The sequence below is a fragment of the Cotesia typhae genome, unplaced genomic scaffold, assembly GCF_013202065.1.
Source record: "Cotesia typhae breed Kobodo isofemale line unplaced genomic scaffold, CoteBio_Ctyphae contig_4, whole genome shotgun sequence".
NCBI lineage: Eukaryota > Metazoa > Arthropoda > Insecta > Hymenoptera > Braconidae > Cotesia > Cotesia typhae.
In genome coordinates this window covers 3,632,284-3,652,468 of record NW_027423748.1, presented here as the reverse complement: position 1 = coordinate 3,652,468, position 20,185 = coordinate 3,632,284, and the positions used below count along the sequence as shown (strand labels likewise).

Below are 20,185 nucleotides of genomic sequence, written 5' to 3'. Positions count from 1 at the left end.
TAGCTCGACATAGCGGAAAATTGCTGGGACTACCTACAGAGCTAAGCATTTTCCAGTTTTTTTATTAAAAAAAAAAACTGATTAATTAAAAAGCTAAATGTAACATTTAATGAATAGACATGAATAATTTTATTTATCGTCTACCTTTTGCTAAATTTTGCATCAAATATATGTATCAGTTTCCAAAGCGGTGGATCATCTCGACTTTAATAGAAAAATTTTCAATTTACATCTGGATTTATTTTAAAATGAAACCGAGAGTTATTATACAAAGTTACATATTGATTCAGAGCTTATCTTCATGATCCGCCGGTTTTTGTGATATTTTCATGGACACCTTTGACATTCACAACCAGAAAAATTATTTTTATGAATACTTTTTTGCTTTAAAAATGATCAGCCGATTTTTGTGACTCAAATCAGCAGACATTAAAAAATTTTTAGATTTATTTAAAAAATAAATTATTACTGAAAAAATGTCTCATCGAAATAGCATCAAAAATTTTTTAAATTTTATTTACAATAATTCTTTTGTTAAATAATATTCTAAAAAGAGTCACATTTATCTGCTAATTTCAGTAGCATTAATTTGAGCATTTAACTCCGTTAAATCCGTAATTGTGATTATAACAACAAACAAACAACCATCGACTTATGATCACTCTTAATAATATAATCCTTGTGATAGATGCTAATGTTAATTGTATGTACTAACCTTGAAAGTCCCGAGATTGTTGATAACACAAGGTAAACTGGCGTCCCTCCCGACAGCAACAGTCACATTTGGAATGGGCTCAGCAAACATGGGACCCTCTGACAGTGCTGGAAAATAAAGAGAGAAACAGAGGGTGTAAGTAAATACACACACAGGACATGTACACAGTAAATTGTATATCGTACATCGTACATCGTATATTGTATATTGTTATGTATACAGTGTATGGTATATTGTTGTCTCTGATGCGTCGTTAGTAGAAACACCCAGGATATACACACAAACTCAGCTAGGATATCGCGGTACATCCATTTCCCTGTCAATTTCACCAGAGAATAAAGAGCCCGGCTCTATACTCTTGTTCTCCCCGTAAGCTTTACCTACCCGGCTGAGCCATCACTACACACCATCGCCGTACTATCTTATAACCGAAATTGGCTACATAACACACCTACACATACTTCTTACACATGTCTGACTATATAATATAAACACACATATATTATACCTACTCGTATATCCATGCATGTATTGCTAGAGTAACAGAGTAACGTTGTCTGGCTAAGATTGAAGCAAGTCTTTGGAGACTTTACCTAAATACAATATGAAATTTCTTTCCCCGTTATTTTCAAATTTATTTTGTTTTTTTACATAAACTCTCGTCTACTCAAACTTTACTTTGTTTTTCTTCTCAAAGAATAAATTGCCTGAGATATAAATTTAAACAAAATGTATAACTGCGTCTTTATGGGAAAAAGAGTTAAATAAACCGAGAAAATTTTAAGCATGTCAGCCATTTATTAAATAGTGGATAATAAACTATATATTATATTCAATTTAATTGTTTTTATTAATTTTAATTAATAAAGATTAAACAATGTTAAAAATTGATAATAAACTACTTTTCAAAACTTTGAAGATATGTCTGCTAAAAAGTTTACTGGAAAAAAATTACTTAATTCAAAGAAAAAATCATTTTCAAAATTTCACGCTTGCTTTGAGCTATTTAGTTGGAGTTAATTCAAGAAATTGAACTATTGAATCGAAAAAAAAATAAAGAAAAAAAGTTATTTGTTCTACATTATTTTCAAACAATAGTCCACAGAAATTAGACAATTTTCATCGATGAACTTGTCTATCTAACAGGTGGTAAAAAAAAAATTCTAGAGATATTTTTGAGTGTAGAGTAGGATATGAGGCTGTAAATAGAACCGAAAATCACTATAGAATTGTTTATAATGTATAGGCTGTAACAGGGAAAACTGAACTTCCCATGGTCGTTATCGACCACTTTATTGACGCCACGATAAATGAGGGTTTTCCCTTACCGTTCGATTTTTGACAAGTAGTTCAGACTTGTCACCGGGCGTGCAAATCGAAAGTCCCCACTGCTGTCCCCAAAAAACGAAGCGGGGTTGACAATAGGAAAGTTCGAGAACTCGGAGTCGAGGGTTATAAAAGAGCCGATAAAAGAAACGTCGAGGCTTTTTTGAGCCAGCCCTTGGAACAAGTAACACCTTTTGAGCCAGGCTTTTGAGCCAGTGACGCTTTGAGACAGTGAGGCTTTTGGCAAAACAGTGAGTCAGTGTAGTGCTGTGTAATAAATTCTGTCATCAAGATTTGGGACCATCAAGAAGGAAGGCAATGTACGATCCGGAATTGGGAACCCTTTACTTGGAGTCAGATAGTTCATTGAAGACGAGAGAGAGACCAATCAGCCGCTGATTTCGCCAGTTTCCACCAGGACATCACTCAACGTTGGAGAGTTGTAAAAGTTAAGTCAGGTATCATTATTACAATTATTTCAGGCCAAGCTTGAATTTGTAAATTGAGAGGCCAAATTAACTGTAATAAAATTTTGTCAATTAATGATCGCTATTGTCTCAGATGTCACTTTTAATTTAGTAGATTCTTTTATAAGTAAATTATTCATCAACGTCATTTATTAGTTATTACAAGTCCTTTAGTTATGGGAAATTGTTTAAGTAAAATTATCTTGGTAAAAATTGAAATAGTAGAAGCATTTGTGTAATTTAGATAGTCAAGGTCATTTTGGAATATATGTAAGTTGAATATTTAATGAGGCTTGTTAAAATTGTAGAATTTGAAATTTGAAATGTTGTAAAATTAATTCTAGGCCGTTGGGCTGAATTTGATTAATTTAGTAAATCTATGAATTTAGAAAATTAGTAATTCGGAGAAAATTCAGTAATTAGAGAAAGTGTATTGAGTTAGCGTCCGGTGGACGATTTTTGTATGGAATTCAGTGAGTTATTTAGAAACGTTGTATAGACGCCCGAGTCGGGGGCGCAGTCGGGAATAGGTTTTAACTGGTATTCCGTCAGGTTGACGAGGAAATTGAGATAGTAAGGTATTCCGTCGGAGTGACGAGGTTAAGAAAATTAGTTATTTAGTGATAAGGATAATTGGCAAGGGCCAGCGTAGGTGAGAGGTTCTCACAATTAAGTTAGTTTATAAGAAAATTGTTAAGTTTGTAATTTGATTGAATAAATCAATTTAATTTGTTATAAAATTTTTTCAGTTTTATTTACAGCCTTTCTCGGACTTCTCACGACCCTGTCTTTCCCCTCTCATGCTTCCCCGGTTTCTGGGACACCGTGTCTAAAATCCCAGTGGCGCCCTTTCTAAAGAGGAAAGGGGTGGCTAACTGGACCTGGGCAAAACCCCCTGGTTACAAGGCAATATTAAAAATAATAACCGAAATGACACTAAACTCAGTAGACACCTGACAATTTTAATAACAAATCTATTATTACGAAAAAAATATTCCAAAATATACATACTTATAACTTTTAATCACTTTTGCATATAGAATTATTTTGATAAATTTTTTTGTTTTATTTAATAATTATAAAAATTTTTAAAATTGTTTGATGTCTGTCAAATTCAGTATCATAAACAAAACAATTTTTTTTCTGAGAAACTGATGGTTTGACGTTTTCAGTATCAGCGGGTTAAATGTAGAGCTTCAAAAAGCTATAATTCTTTATTTTTATCCCCATCTGACCAATAGTTTATAAATTATTGTAAACTGGGATAATAGCTTAACTGGAAGAATTTTTGATTCTTGTCTAGAAAGTTTTGGGTTCGATTCCTGATCCAGGCTGCCCGAATTATTTTCTCAATTATTAAAAATTCTCACTGTGTAGGACTTCCCTTCCTTTTTATTTCTTTGCCCATATTTTCCCGGAAATTGCCATTAAAAATGGCTATTGAAACATAATAACAACAATACTTAATTACGTCATTTTACGTATTTGGTGTTAGCTGAAAAATAATTGAATTGCTTTAAAATTTTTACTGCTTTTTTCTAACATGAAAATAAAAATTTTGTTCCTTAGTAGAAATTTAAAACTCAAAAATTCGATTGTTTAAAATAAAAAATGTGTTTTAAGTCCGAAGGCCGATATTTTGATGTCTAATTATGTTATTAAACTGTATTAAGGCTTGAAAATCGGAACTGAATCGCCAACAGATTGTAAATTTTGACAAAATGAATTTTTTATTATCATCGAAAGAGAATGGTGAGTCTTAATCCTAATAGTCAAATTTTCACAGTGTAACCGATGTTCGATGATCACAAATGTCCAATCATAAAAGGTTAAATTTAATGGAAATCAAAAACCAATCAACTGTGTCTGAACGGTGCGCTATCGATAACTAAATTTGATGTACAGATATACGGAAGAGTGAAGAGTGAAGAGTGAGTTTCACGTTGGAGTCAGTACTTGTCATGAAACTACTCCCAGTACTTGGCCGAGTTGAGTATAAGTTTCTAAAAGGCATTCGAGAGTGAAAGAGAAGGGCAGTTGGCTGGTTATTCAATCGGAAGAATCTCTGAGAACTTACTGATTCCAGTTGAAGTAATTTCAGCTGTTATCCTTTATCTTTTATTGATCTTTCCACTTGTTTATATTTTATAGCTATTTTATTTCATTTTTCGCTCCTATATTTTATTTATTTTTCACTCAAATTACCTTATAATAACAATATAAATGGTGAAACAAGATTACTGGAATTCGAAAGAGAACAAAAACAACTTGGATCAAGTCATTCGTAAAAAAAATATTGCTGGTTTCGTTTTATTCAATGGACTTTTGTGTACTTTCGATTCAATATTTCACTTTGTTTGAAAGTAACCGTATACTCTTTATTTCCGGATGTCCTTAGAGACATTCGTAGGATGCATTTTGCCACAATCGAGATTTATTGGCCAGTGGAAATGATTCGAGAAAAATAGCATAAGGATTCTTTTACTGTCTATGAGATTTTTTTTTTTTTTTTGGTTTCTTTGTAAAGCATGTCTCTCTATTACTCTTCAATTTGCTTTATGAAGTTTCGTTTCTCGAATTCAAAGAAGATTTTATTACAAGAACTTCGAGGGAAGTTAATTGTAAAGCTGATCATAGATGCCCTATCACATGTGTTATTTTTCAAAGGTATTTTTGTGTGTTGTGGCTCGATCTCTTGAAATTCTTTACCAAACTTAGAAATTTAAATACCATGTTAAAGTTTATTTTTTTCTTTATTTACGAAAAATATATAATATATATGGATATAATAAGCTCGAAATTTTTGCATCATTTTTTTAAAGAAGTTACGAACTTATTGTTCACATTCTTGATATCATTTCAAAGATAACTGATTATAATTTCTGTCAATATGATTAGTTAATTTATTATTGGTTTTATTTTTACTAAACAATTAATTAAAAAAATTTTATATATAAATATTAATCGTCGATGTATTTTAATCTGAACACAAAATACTCATCATGTGGCAATACTTTGAATTTATAAAAAAAAAAAGTGTGGATCTATGTACATTATTGTTATTATTAGACTAATTCACATGGATCCTGCTAGTATGCAAGAAATTGAAAAAGTTTTGTCAAAAATTACTAAAAAAATTTTATTTCTAATAAAACTGTAGCACTGCCTGTTGACAATACATTAAAAAACGTTGAAAGGCTTTAGAAGGTGCCATCTATGTGTGGTATAAATTATTTTTCATATAACTTGCATTGAAAATGCGAGTTTCATGCCTGTTGAGCCAACCGAAACTAGACAATCCGAACAAAAACAGTTCCACTGTAAAAAATTACGCCAAGTACACGTTCACAACTCTTGATTTACAAAAATGCCAAGGAGAAATTATCATTTTACAAAAAAATGTAAAATAAAAAAAAACAGACCAAGTAGCCGTTATGATCTTTCATAATTGAAAAAATTTTGTGATAAATTTAACAAATAAAAACAATTTTTTAGACGTACTTGGCGTGCGTCATTGAGTACCCAAAATTTTTTCAGATGAATCGTGATAATGTGATAATACCCCTCAGGTAACTCATTGATGTCAAATATCAGTAGTTCAATAATCACCTTATCTCCTGTTCTTTCCCTCTTCACAGCATTACTGCATGTCTGATAGAAGTTTGATTAAACATCGTTTTTAATGTACAACTTTTAATAACTTTCCAATGAATGAACTGATTTTCAAGTGGCTGGCAGCATTCAATGCCGTTTTTTAAGCCCCGTAAAGAATTTTTAAGTTCGCATTGATCGAACGTTAAAATTTAGGAGTACTTCCGAAAAAACACTTTTTCGGTTTTCTTTCGTTCACGATATCTTTTGAACGAATTAACCGATTTTGACTGGTCAAGCGGCAATTGACGTGATTTTTCAAGATCAAGAGCTGATTAGTTTTTGGAGATAATCGACTGAGCCGTTTAAAAGTTATTCCAAAAAAGCAACTTGAAAACAAAAATTTTTCTCAAATTTTTTCACGGTTTTTTTGAGATATCTTGAAATCCATCTATCGGAATCGGTCAAAATTGTATTCAAAATCCAAGTTCGTTCATGTTTTTTCAAATGGGCCAACCACGATGAAATCGGTAAAGTCGTTCATAAGTCATGAGAGGTTTACACACACACACACACACACACACACACACACACACACACACACACACACACACACACACACACACACACACACACACACACACACACACACACACACACACACACACACACACACACACACACACACACACACACACACACACACACACACACACACACACACACACACACACACACACACACACACACACACACACACACACACACACACACACACACAGACACCCTCGTGGGGATACTCATGTAAGTTTTTGTGACCTTCAAAAAATTTTCAATTTTCTTAGCGAGAAGTTAAAAATATACTGGTGGCAAGAAAAATGATTACTGAATTAATTATAAAAACTGCTTAATAAATTAATGATCAAATTTCGTGATAAAATCCTGTTTTTTTTTAAATTTATAGTAGAAATAAATCTTACTTTAAAATAGGGCTCCGGTGTTACTTGAACATTTATTAATGCTATATTTTCTAATGAAGTCAATTTAATTAACAGTTCATTCAATTAATAAACTTATTCATTTTTTCTCGATCTGAACGAAATGCTCGGAAGCTATTTAGTTGTACAAATATCAATCTTATCCGTGAAATAATGAAAGCATGAATTTCAATTGTTATCGATTCATATGGTTGCATCAAAATGATCATCAGTAGGGTTAATGACTTGGTGAGGAAGGGCTGAAAGAATTGTCCGTAAAATCGCTTTTCATATCAGTTCTCTGGCTCAGTTGTCATAAATGAAGAAATTTTGGGTACTCAATGACGCACGCCAAGTACGTCTAAAAAATTGTTTTTATTTGTTAAATTTATCACAAAATTTTTTCAATTATGAAAGATCATAACGGCTACTTGGTCTGTTTTTTTATTTTACATCTTTTTGTAAAATGATAATTTCTCCTTGGCATTTTTGTAAATCAAGAGTTGTGAACGTGTACTTGGCGTAATTTTTTACAGTGGAACTGTTTTTGTTCGGATTTTACATCTTTTTGTGAAAATTTCTCCTTTTGACGTGATGAGCACTCGATTTTCGAAACACGAAGTAAAACCAATGACTTCACGATTTTTGAAAATCTTCGATTTTCTTAACGGATAGTTAAAAAAATCATCAAAGTAAATTTAAGATTTTTGTAGAAATTATATTTACATTGAAATTTTTTCTTAATTACAATTTCCGCCATTTAGAAATACAGAAATTACATATTTCATAAAAAAACGTTGCATTTGTTCTTTCGTTTTTTACATTCTCATAGAGTATTTAAAATTTGTCCCTTGTAGAGACTGAAAAAAATGGATTTATCAACCATATACATAGGCAGGCTTAGTAGAGGGTTCTATTCATAATTTACTAACAAATAGTTGTTACATACATAATATCTCGCATTTTTTGTTACAATCACATCTTTTACGCTCTTATTCTCGTTGTACTTCACGGTAAAGAGAGAATGATAATAATTACATCAAAGGAAAAAAAACAGAAGTCGAGAAAAAAATTACTTACTGATCATCATATTATTCACCATGTAATAAGTCACCGTACAATATTTTGTAAGCTTTTCGTGCTTGGTATATATAATCTATACTCGATATCATTAATGGTAGCCAGTAATTGTTGCGCATGATAATTTCCATCGTTTGTTAACTGCGGCAATTTTTCATAATTCATTGTCTTAATCATATTATTATTCAAATTAACACTCGAGGAATCAATAGCCTTATCAGCAAACGAAACAAAATAATGTGATTTAAAATTGATAGTAAATTTTGATTTGTACCTGGAAACACTTAAATGATTTACTGTACGTAATTTTAGTCGACTTATAACGATACAAGTCATACAAATAGTGTATGTACATCGGTATTAACAAATAATAATTATTATTTTAGTATAGCATCCTTCCCCTTCAAGGAATAAGGTTATAAATATAATAATAAAATTTTGATTGAAATTTTGAAAATTGAATTTTCGCGCGCTATTTGGAATAAAAATGAATAATTTTCTTAATAACTAATAATTTAGCATCCTTTCCTAAACAGGAAGAATTATAATTGCTATTATTATTATTGCAATGATAATAATAAAATTTCATATGAATTTTTAACTTTAAAATTTCCCGCGTTTTTTGAAATTATAACTACAATAATTTATATTAGTCGTCGCGATGTGTTAACTCAAAATTCCTTCGACTGAGGACCGGATGTTAGATTAATTAAATAAATAATAATCTTCATAACAATAATAATAATAATAATAATAATATCTCTATAACAATAATTATGATAAAGACAGAAATATACAAGTTATGAAAAAAATAAAATAATAAAAAGTTTCCTAAAATAAAGTTGTGTTAATTATTTTATAATTACCTGAAAAGAAATAGTCAATGAATTTAAATTCAAATTAACCGCTTAATTTTTCAGACATGCCAGGTGCATCTAGAAGCAATACAGTTTACAGCCGGGCATGTATTAGGATTATGTATGAGTACAAAAAATTTGAATTAATTTTAATGTAATATTTAAGATGAATTCAAATTCGCGCCTTACTGGCACATAGTGACACCTGCTGGATACATTTAGGAGTATCCCAGTCCACAGCTGAAAAAGTAATGAAAACAATTCACACTATATATTTACATCAAATGTCTACAACAAATATTCATTATTATAATTAAGTTAAACAATGATAACAATAATATTGATTATAATAATTAAAATCAAACGTTAAAATAGAATAAAATTACAATTTTAAATAGACTAGATTTGAATTAACCGCCTATTTTATCAAACTTTCAATGGAAATGGAACAACTCTGATACTATACAGTAGTATACTATTCTCACAAAATGTAATGTACCAACTTAAAAATAAAAAATCTGGAGCAGAGTAACTATCCGGAGAGGATCTCAGGCGTTAAATGGAAACGGACTAACTCTAATACTCGGTGGTATACTATACGCAGAAAATTGAAAAGTACCAACGTCGAAATAAAAAATTCAACCGAAATTAGTAAAATCTTTCGTAGTATCGAAAAACGGGGGAGCGAAAATTTTATAAATTAAGATAACGCTAAAAAATGAAAAAAATTATATAATTATTGCTGTTTTATAAAAAGAACTAATAATTAAACTATTTAAAGCGCGTGACAAGTGTTGACATGTATATAGTAATAAAATAAATCAAGTTGAAAATAAAGTGAGGTTATGTTGACATCTGACTCGAGAATAAAGGCACTGTAGCCTCGAGCCTACACGTTCACACACATTTCATGTGTGTTGTTGAACGTGTACTTGGCTTGAGGCACGACAGTGCCTCCGGATTTCAGACCAATGCGACTGTTGTCGGGCGAGAACCAATCATTTCTTTCCGGCGGGCAGAAAATGATGATTTTCTGCCTGCGAGATGAAGTTGCAGCTTTATTTTCAATCCTATCAAAGTATTTTTTGTTTATTTGATACCTTTATAGCTGTCATTCTAACCGTTAAGGGGGATAGCCACTGTGACGCTGGAAAAAATAGGCAATTTTCGGGAATTTTTTTTACTAGGATAATAAAGGAATTTGGGGATCGGGTTTTTTTTGTTTTATAAAGTATATGTTGAGGATAATTCTCCTAAATTTTTATTCAAAAATATTTTGTTATCACAAAGTTATAAACATTTTTGTAGAGCACCAAAAAAATTTCCCCCTCCATTGCCGGTACTGTAACTCAAAAACGGATTATCTGAAACAAAAAAACCAAACGGCATTTTAATCTATAGGAATGTCGCTATCGTCGCACGTAGGGGATTTTGAAAATTTTGATTTGAGAAAAAATGGCGCCATATTGAAAATTTTTTCGTCTTTTTTCCTCATTTTTTGGACTCAAACAGCCTTAAAAATCTTAAAAATTAAAATTTTCAAAATCTCCTACGTGCGACGATAGCCACTAAGTAGACGAATACGGGGAAACAAAAAAATTGAGAATCGGTTCATATTTACGAAAGTTACAGTACCGGAAAGTTTGAAAAAAGTCGTTTTGAGAAAAACGCGAGTAAAGTTTTAAGAAGATTCTCGCAACTTTAAAATCTAGTCTTTCACAAAATATTCATACTCACATCAAACTATCAAGTCCTGGGCCATATGAGGGTTCTTCCTCCTTATCTTTAGTATTGACCTTGACTTTTTTATTTTTTTACTGGCCGTTTCCATGCGGCTTTCAGCAGCTTTAACCCGAGTAGCGTCACGCTCAGCGCAGTATGAGTAGAGTGTTGGTCCTACTTTAACATCGAGATTCTCTAATATCTTCAGAGTTGCTAGAGCCCCATCATTGAATGTAATTGTTGAAATATATAAAGCTATTTCAACAATAAGGGAACAAGAAGAATTTGTTTTTGGGGCGAGCTGCCACACTAATGCATTGAAGCTTTCATTATTATTTTGTGTAAACCCACCGACACATCGTTCCAATAACTCTGGATTCGATAGATCTTCATAAATCGGTATTAAAGCTTCCGCAATATCTGCAGGAAGTGGTGGTTTTTCAACTAATGAGTCCAAAGTATTTGTTGCCACAGCTTTTTGAAATTGACACCACGAATTTGCACCTTCAGGACAAAGAAAATGCTGCGGATCTTCGGGTGATGAAAACTTGTGATAAAATGTTTGCCAAATAGCATTATACATCTCATCAACATCATTAGAATGACGTCTGATTGCTAAACCATAATACTTTGTAAATTCATTAATTGCTTTGTCCGTTAATCGACCTTTCCCACCTAAACTTTTCTGTGTATTTTCTTCTTTTCCTGTTTTTGTCTTCTTGTTAGTTCGTTGCTTCTTCAAAGCCCTTAGTCGACTGCCCATTCGTTTTTGCACGTGATTAATACATTCCTTTTTTTTATCTTCACCATGTCCCCATACGGTTTAGCATCACAAATATTTTTATACGTTTTAGTGTCACCATCACCTATATAGTTTACATACTTAACGTTATGTAATAACTCTGATCGCATAAACATCTCTTTTATTCCATCTACCTCCATTTGTCCAGAAGAATTTTCATGGTTTATTGGACAGTCTAGAGCATGGTCTTGCATAAATTGATCGTATTCAGCTGTTCCTTTTTTGAGCTCATTAGCGCACACATCTTACAATAACTGGATTTCATACTTACATCTACGATTTTGCCAGTGAAGTAACCAATTAGAGAAGATATACCAAATGAAGATTTAAACCCTCTTTTCTTCCAACTACCGTCACCGGAGACAGAAATTCCAGGAATGTCATTGGATTTTAAATGCTTGCAGGTTTCTTGGATTTCTTCTTTAGCAGCTTTTTTCAACACTAAATCACAACAGTTTCTAGCTGCATTTCTGATTTGTGTGACCAGACGATCGTAAAAGCTATGGAACATTGGTCGTGGTAAATCCATGAAGCACAAAATCTTTCAGGTCCAGATAACCCAATACCAATTATCCGCATTGCAAAGATGAAACGGCGATTAATTTCATACGCATTCTTGATGAGTGGACATGAATTTATCAAAACTGGATCACATTTTTTGCAATTCACAACTAGTTTAAAACCTAATCCTCGAATACTTGTCTCAGTAAAGTTTACATCACCACCACACTTTTTACACGATACACAGCCACTTAGTAAATTAAATATCGAAAAAAAATTTATAATTTTGTAGCTAATACTCGAATCAATTGTACAATCAGATTTTTGTGATAATTTCCTCTTGGAAGCACTATCACGTCGTTGAGAGCCAGTATTTTTTCAGTTTCATATCTGTTGAGCGGTCGATTAAATTTTTTTCTGTCGTTTGGCAGTTTTCTTTCGTTTTTAATAACTTTACTTTGTTTACGATCCATTATTTAACAAATTTTTTTGTTAAATAAACAAAAAAAAAAGATCAGAAGATTTAAAAAAATAAGTAAGTAAGTAAACAATAACGAGTACACTAAGAAACTCAATAAATTAAAGAACGAGTGTGTATTCATACAAAACAACTAAACTATGAGGTACAGTATCTCAACAATAAGAAAAAATATACGTTAAAAGTCAAATAATTGTAACGGTTGACAATCGTGAGGGAAAACAATCGCCAACCCGTACGAATCAAAGACGGAGCGAGCAGGCGACGTTTTCGTCGAAGCGCCGCGCGTAAAACGGTCAATCGACGCGCTCTTATAAAAATGACTATAACTCGAAAACTATTCGGAATTTTTCTATAAAATTTGAAATACATAATTTTGAATATATAAACTTCAGTTTAATGAAAAAAAAAAAAAAATTTTTTTTCCGAAATTTTACAGTGGCTATCCCCCTTAACTGTACTGACATATTATAATTCTGTTACTAAGTATAAATAAGAATGACAAAAGAAAACTATTCGTTTTACGAATAATCCCGATGAAAAACGTTTGGATCCAATCATATATGAGTGGATCTCGATATATCTGTTTATATCTAAATACATCCAAATTTTTGATCTCGCTAGATATAAGCATATATTATCATATCTACTGAGATCCAACTATAAATGGGCAGATATGAAGATTTATATCCAAGCAGATATAATCAGATCTAAACCTATATAAGTATATCTACTCAGATCTAACTATACATGAGCACATATAAAGATTTATATCCAAACAGATATAATCAGATCTAAACATATATAAGTATATCTACTCAGATCCAGCTATACATAAGCACATATGAAGATTTATATCCAAGCAGATATAATCAGATCTAAACATATATAAGTATATCTACTCAGATCTACCTATACGTGAGCTCATATAAAGATTTATATTTAAGCAGATATAATGAGATCTAAGCATATATAAGTATATCTACTGAGATCCAACTATAAATAGGCAGATATAAAGATTTATATCCAAGCAGATATACTCAGATTTAAACATATATAAGTATCCTGAATCGTTGAACTGCCGACGTTTTCTTGGGAATAAGACGTAAAATAGAGGGTTTTTGTATAAATATACGTGAATATCCAATTAACGTTAGAAATGGACAATAACCATGCAAGAAAATGCAAATTATAATATATTATCTAAAATATATACTATCACATATTTAATAAATTTATTTTCAGGTAGTGGATCGAAGTTTACGACTATTATTTTTTTGTGGTACGCAACTTTTTGGGAAAAGTTGTTGTCTTAAAATATTGAGATTAACAATTATATGTAACTAATCGAGTTTAACTAATTTAACATGCAGGTGAAAAGGTAAAATAATAAATACACAATTATGTATCACGTAAATGTTTTTGCATTAAATGAAATATTTTATTATTTGGATATAAATTATTGATTCATCTATTAAAAACAAAAATGATGAGTCACCAAACTTGTTTCCACAAATTTGGTCTTTTGCAAATATAGTCACCTACTTTAATAACCTGAGAGATTGATTCTAAATCTGATAATTTGATAAGTTGATAATCGTTTATTTGTTTAACAGGAATTATATGTTTTACTTTGGCCTTTGTTTTAAAATGGAAGAAAATTTTTTCATGTTCAACTTTCAAAGTTTGTAAAATTATATAAAATTCATTTTGTATTTCAAAAAAATATCTTATTAGCCCATATAATATACAGTTATTCATCTTTATTTTTACATTGGAGTTATTTATTTTAGTTTCCTTGTAAAAATTAGACGTATAAATGTCACAGTTAATTTTAGCACGCGTATAAAAATTTGTAGATTTTAGATCTATCCCATCTGAAATCAATAATGATTTTTCTAATTCATTTAATTGAAGTAATTGTGTTTTCACACATTTACCTAGAAGCTCATAGTTTGTTGATGAATTTGTTTCAAGTATGTCGTTGTTTTGCGACGCTACACGATTTTTTAGAATACAAATACCTTGTGCAATGGTTACATTGTTAACTATTTCCTGGCTCATATTTTTATTGCCATGTACACTGCTGGCTATGTAGCCATTATAATTCTCAAAACAAAAAGCTGATGTAGATTGCAAAGGTCCCCAACGTCTAACACATAAAACGAGATGTTTCAGTTGATGCATATTATACGTAAGTTCTCGGTCACTGAAAAGAATCGGTACCTCGTTGATAAATATTTCGAGTAAACTCTCTCCTTCTTGAAGATCATCTTCTGTAATTTCATTTTGCAGTAAATTAAATAGAGCAATAATAAGAGTTAGTAGATGTTGTAGATAACGTTGTGGTAGATAATCTCTAAGAGCTGGAAGCGCATAAAATAATATCAAATTATAATATTCAGATGCTTTGAAGTATGTAATTTGCGCTAGTGATCTAGGCAATCGATTGAAGTATGCCGGTGGACGAATATTTGTTATGAAATCATTTATTTCTGACATTGAGTTCTTGATGCTCCAAGGGCCCGATTTATTTGTATAAATATTAAAAAGCTGTTTTACAACTCCAAGTAAAACCGAGTGCATATACTCTGGTACCAGACATGTACCTAAGTTAAGTAGAGGTAAAGTACAGAGTATAGATTCCCCAACTACCCCTCGTACATGGGTCTTTCGTAAGTGTGGAACTTGCTGTTGAAATGCTCTTAACTGTTCAACTTGTTTTATCATTCTTTCACCATCTCGTAATCTGGCATTGCTATCAGCTGGGTATATGCGAACACGTTTTTTTTTCGTTGCTAATCGTTTAGACTTGACTGTTCGCACTTCGCAAATATTACAACCATAATGACCGTTGAAGTTTAGAACTTTTTGAAGACTTGCTCTCGCTGGAGCATCAGCAATAAATAATGGAGCAACGATTTTCGAAGTCATACGTTCCTTAGTTTCTGGATCGATCCAATCAATACCACTCTCAAATGCATTTTGAATCTTCAAGCTCAGAGGTTTTAAAAAAATATTCATAGGTGGCTTCAAGTCCTTATCAAGCCAAAGACCTAAATTTATAATGTGCGATTCTCTTAAATAGTAAGGAAGCTCTACGATAGTGCATAATAGTGGCCAGCAATGACTTTTTGAACTCTTAACCAACGAAAGCCCATCAGTATTTAAAACTAATGTCAAGTCATATTCACCTCTATTCAGTCGAGAGTTTACTCTGATGTACTCAGAACCATCAACAATGTCACTAATTACACTATTTGTTCGTAAAGTTGGCTTATTTAATTTTTTTCTCAATTGACGATATTCAAATAAATATTGAATTTGACTAATAATGTCAAATTCAAAAAAAAAAGCATTTCTATCTACATTAGCATTACATGATAAACATTTCAATATTCTAGAATCACTTCCAATATAGCTTATACATATTTTACAATAGTAATGCTTGAAAGTTCTACATGGAGTTGCAATCTTATGTACATATTGAAACAATTTATAAACTGATTTAGGCATTTTGTTATCTTGTGGCAGAATATTAAGCTGCATTTTTAAAGTTTCGGCCAAAGCTGATTTGCTAATATTATGTTTAATATAATAATCGAGCAAATCAAAAACACATTGGTCTACAGAGATTGAGCTATTTTCATGTAGCATCAATAAACTTGCTCTCTCAGTGTTGAGATTTGAAATTTCGTTGTCATTAATTTGTGAGATAGTTTCATGATCATTATCACTGTAAATATTATCATCATCGTCGTGGTCAGATAAATAATTATCTAGCTCAGTGTCGCTAGCAGACTGATTATTATTGGAATTGCTACTCGAATTTTCGTGGTCTTCAGAAGAACTTCCGCTATCACTTGAAATATCATTTTCTGAAAAATATCCGCTCCAAGACAGTTTTCATAATTATCATAAATATTTAAATTTTGTGAAACAGCTGAATTATTTGAGTGAATAAGGAGCTACTTTTCATCTGTTCTAGCTTTCTTCTCGTTAATCCTATACAAAGTCCGTAGAGGTATCTAAAAACAAAACGATAAGAATAAATTTATTTTGTGTAAAAAATAAAATAATATACATCAAGATTCAAGATGTATTCATCATTTTAATTTGAGTAAAAATTTTATCTAGTCGATAAAAATATCGTGTTGAAAACGTAAATACTCCAAAGGTTAATTTAAAGTTATTACAAAAATAAATATCAAGGATACTTAGAAATAGTGTCTATTATGTTTCTGTTACATTAAATAAAATAAATTAGTTAAATCTTGTATATATACATACCGGATGTGATGCATTTAAATTATAAAGTTTATACTTTTTCTTGGAGGTGACGATCTATTATCATCTGAGGACGACATAGTTTGCTACTATACAATTATTGTATTTTATTATTTTCCGTTAAATTGGAAAAATAATTGAATTTTCACTTGAAATCAAAATTATCTTATGTATAATTCTCAACTTAAGATTCAAACTTAACACGAGGTCAATCACGACCTGTATTTACACTCAAATATCTATCAGTGCAGTTTATCACAAAATTCAATTATTTCATCTATTTGATTATTATAGCATTTTTACTATTATAAATCACAATAATGACTTTTTAATAAATTTTGAGTTGTTAAAAGAAAATGAAAAATTTACTCCAACATCATGAACTTACAATCCAGTACGGAAAAGATGGCGTCTGTGTTATTGAATAATAGACTATACATACAGTATATTCGCGTGTTACGAAAATACCCGATCTCCACAAACCGAACCTTTCTGAAACTCATACTTGCGTGTATAGTGTATTGCCTATTTTGCATAAGCACTATAGTTCATTTCTAAAATGGCGTTTAATTAAATCAGTTATTGTTTAATATTGCGTTTTATTGTTCATTGAATTTCCAAGTTGATTACATTTTTGGTTTGAAATAAATAATTGCAGTTATTAAAAATTCAAAATTTAGAACATTGGTGGTTATAAATTAAACCTCTAAAATGTTTATTATTTCGTGCGATGATGACAATTCGTATTGTCTAGTGCATGATAAAGATGTCATTCAAGACGATGAAGTATCAGCCGGAGAGGATGATACTATTATGTTTTACTACAAAAAAAAAGTTTGCTATGGTAAAATCGTTTTTTATTCAGGTAAGAATTTTTTTTATTAGGATTTTATCAAAAAAATATTACAAATGTACAATGTACAATGTACTTGAAGATCCAAACGTTGCGACAACTATTTTTTTCAAACCTGCATTATTTTAAAAATTTTCTGCGACAACATCCGGATCTTCAGGTTTATCTTTGTTCACGTCTGTATCAAGTAACCTTATAAAATTTAGTTTAAATTTATGACTAATATACTTTTGTTGTTTTTTATAACTGTAGGAAATGACGATGAGATAGATGCTAAATGGGTAGAACTCACAAAGCCTAGAAATAGAAAACTTGACAAACTCAAATTTGATAAAAAAGCAGAACTGTCCGATGAAAAATGTCGTCAAGGTCGAAAAAGAAATTCATCAAAAGTGTCAGCTAAGGAAGATGATAAACGCTCTCATAAGTTGGAAACCCCAGTAAAAAAAGTAGTAAGCATGCAAATATTTTACAATTTGTTTAATATGTTGAGAATTTAAATTATAAAAGCAAAAATAGGCTTCAGATAAATTTTTTATTTGTGTTCAAAAAATAGTTGTTAAAGACTTGAAAATTTTGTCAATATTTTTGGATATATGTCAAATCTATAATCTGTTATACGCTTAAATTTATTTTATAAACATATATGACTGAATTTAGAAAATATTTATGAGCTTTCAGACTAAAAAGACCAAGTCATTAAAATGTAATGAGTTAAAAATAAGAAAATGCACACATAAAAGATTAAAAAATTTGCATGAACTTTTTTTTTTTAATATTTCTCCTTAATTATTTATTCTTTTATAATTCTGTATTATTACATGTTTTTCTCATTCACTCTCATGAATATATGTTTATATTTTCCTCTTTATTAAAATCAAAAATCGTCAGACTTTCTCTTTTTTATGTCACATCATTAGCATTTATTTTTTTTTTGCATGCTACTATGTAATGATTAATTATATTATTTATTTCTCTTATTAGAAGGAGCCACGTAAAAAAACCGAGCCCAAAAATCTGGAAGCTAACCAAAGTTCTTCACAAGAAAACAGTCTTACTCAAGACGACTATAAGAGAATGTATTTAGATCTGCAAAAAAAAATGGATGATGAAAGAAGTAAGTCGCAATAAAAATTTATGTACTTTGGACATCACATTTTTTTTCTAGTTTATTTTTTCGGCTACTTTTTTTTTTGAATGTAGTTTAAAAATTGCTCGACTGTTATATACAAAATCTATTCATAATCTTTTAAAAATGATTGTCAAATTTATGATTAACTTCAAATAGTTATAATGAATTGTTATTATTACATAAATTTTTATTTTTATTAGAATCTTCTAATGTGAAAAATAAAAGTCCTGGGTTAGCGATAACTTCCAAAAGAAAAAATAAATCTTCATCTTCGGAGACCGAGTCTTTTAATTCATCTACTGAAGATCCATTCATGGACACTTCTAAATCTGATGATACCGGCGGTGAGAGTACTTTAGGCGAGAATGACAAAACTGAAACTGAAGCTGAAAATAATTCTTTAGCTGATGAACTTGGAGAAAAAGAAAAGTCAGCTGGTGAAAAAGAAATTGGTGCTTCAGCTATTGAAGATAATTTGGGCAATAAGAGTAAAAATAAAACTGATATTGAAGCAACGCAACCAGAATATTATGATGAGAATATTCAACTTTTAGGCCCTAATCATGGAGAAAAAGTATGTTAAACGTTAATATAAATTTTTGAAACTTATTCTTTCCAGACATTTATTGAGTTTGTTATACTTTTTGAGAAATTCAATTACTTCAATTATTCTTGTATTTACGATTTTCAAAAATTTAGCCATGCATGGTATATATTTTTTTGATCAAACTCCAAAATTTTCTAAATTTGATTTATTACTTCAATATTAAAATTCAAAATAATTTCTCTTTGCGCTAATAGTTTTCTGACTGAAATGATATTACGTATTAGATTAATTAACTCATAAAATTTAATTTCAATTTAACTTTTATTGTTGATTTCTTATTTGGCGTTCGATTGACATATTAAGATTTAGTATAGTCTCTACTTTGCATTATCATTGATATATTTTTGTTGTAGATGATTGAATTTGTGCCAAATATCTTTTGCATAAAAAAAAAAAAATTAGATATTGGTCAAGACAGTGGGGAAGCGACGGTCTTAGCACGTTGTTTGATGGAAGGGATTTTTAAACAAGAAGAGCTATTACGTTGTACATTCAGTGGTCAAGCTGCTCGCGCACAAGGCCCTGAGAAAAACAAGAAAAAGTAGAACCGCTTCACCATGCAGCTAAAACGGCTATAATAAGTAAGCTCTAATAAGTGCAATGAAACTTTGATTTAATTCCGCAGGTTGATGAATTGTTTAATTAAATAAATAGTAATAGTGATTAAGGTAGTTGTCGTGGTACAATATTGTCAAAAATTTAGAGATTATACGCGCCGCAAAAGTATATGAATTTGTAAGCTAAGTAATCCATGATTTTTACACAAGACTGTACCCGCGGAGACGTAAAC

General features: G+C 30.7%; 3 protein-coding genes across 11 annotated transcripts in view; 1 reads left to right on the top strand and 2 right to left on the bottom strand.

Moving 5' to 3' along the window:
- LOC141527017 (lachesin) overlaps positions 1 to 20,185 on the bottom strand; it is a 294,984-nt gene that overhangs the window by 69,732 nt on the left and 205,067 nt on the right. For 8 of the 9 annotated variants that reach the window (XR_012479120.1, XM_074242235.1, XM_074242237.1 and 5 more), the window contains one exon: positions 716 to 822. Coding sequence is in view for 8 of the 9 variants with exons in the window: in XM_074242235.1 (XP_074098336.1) it covers positions 716 to 822 (107 nt within the window). In the remaining variant the exon portion in view is untranslated. Of the gene's footprint in view, positions 1 to 715; positions 823 to 907; positions 1,096 to 20,185 lie in introns of those variants that run through there. The other variant, XM_074242239.1, reaches the window with a different exon arrangement.
- LOC141527332 (uncharacterized) lies at positions 13,979 to 16,883 on the bottom strand. The gene is made up of 3 exons (XM_074242753.1): positions 16,841 to 16,883; positions 14,457 to 16,394; positions 13,979 to 14,393 (listed from the first exon to the last, which is right to left on the bottom strand). Exons 1-3 carry the CDS (start codon positions 16,881 to 16,883, stop codon positions 14,011 to 14,013), a joined length of 2,364 nt encoding a protein of 787 aa, XP_074098854.1. The 3' UTR covers positions 13,979 to 14,010.
- LOC141527330 (uncharacterized) lies at positions 16,938 to 19,833 on the top strand. Its single transcript, XM_074242752.1, has 6 exons — positions 16,938 to 17,668; positions 17,909 to 18,108; positions 18,641 to 18,773; positions 18,989 to 19,362; positions 19,749 to 19,760; positions 19,810 to 19,833. Exons 1-6 carry the CDS (start codon positions 17,515 to 17,517, stop codon positions 19,831 to 19,833), a joined length of 897 nt encoding a protein of 298 aa, XP_074098853.1. The 5' UTR covers positions 16,938 to 17,514.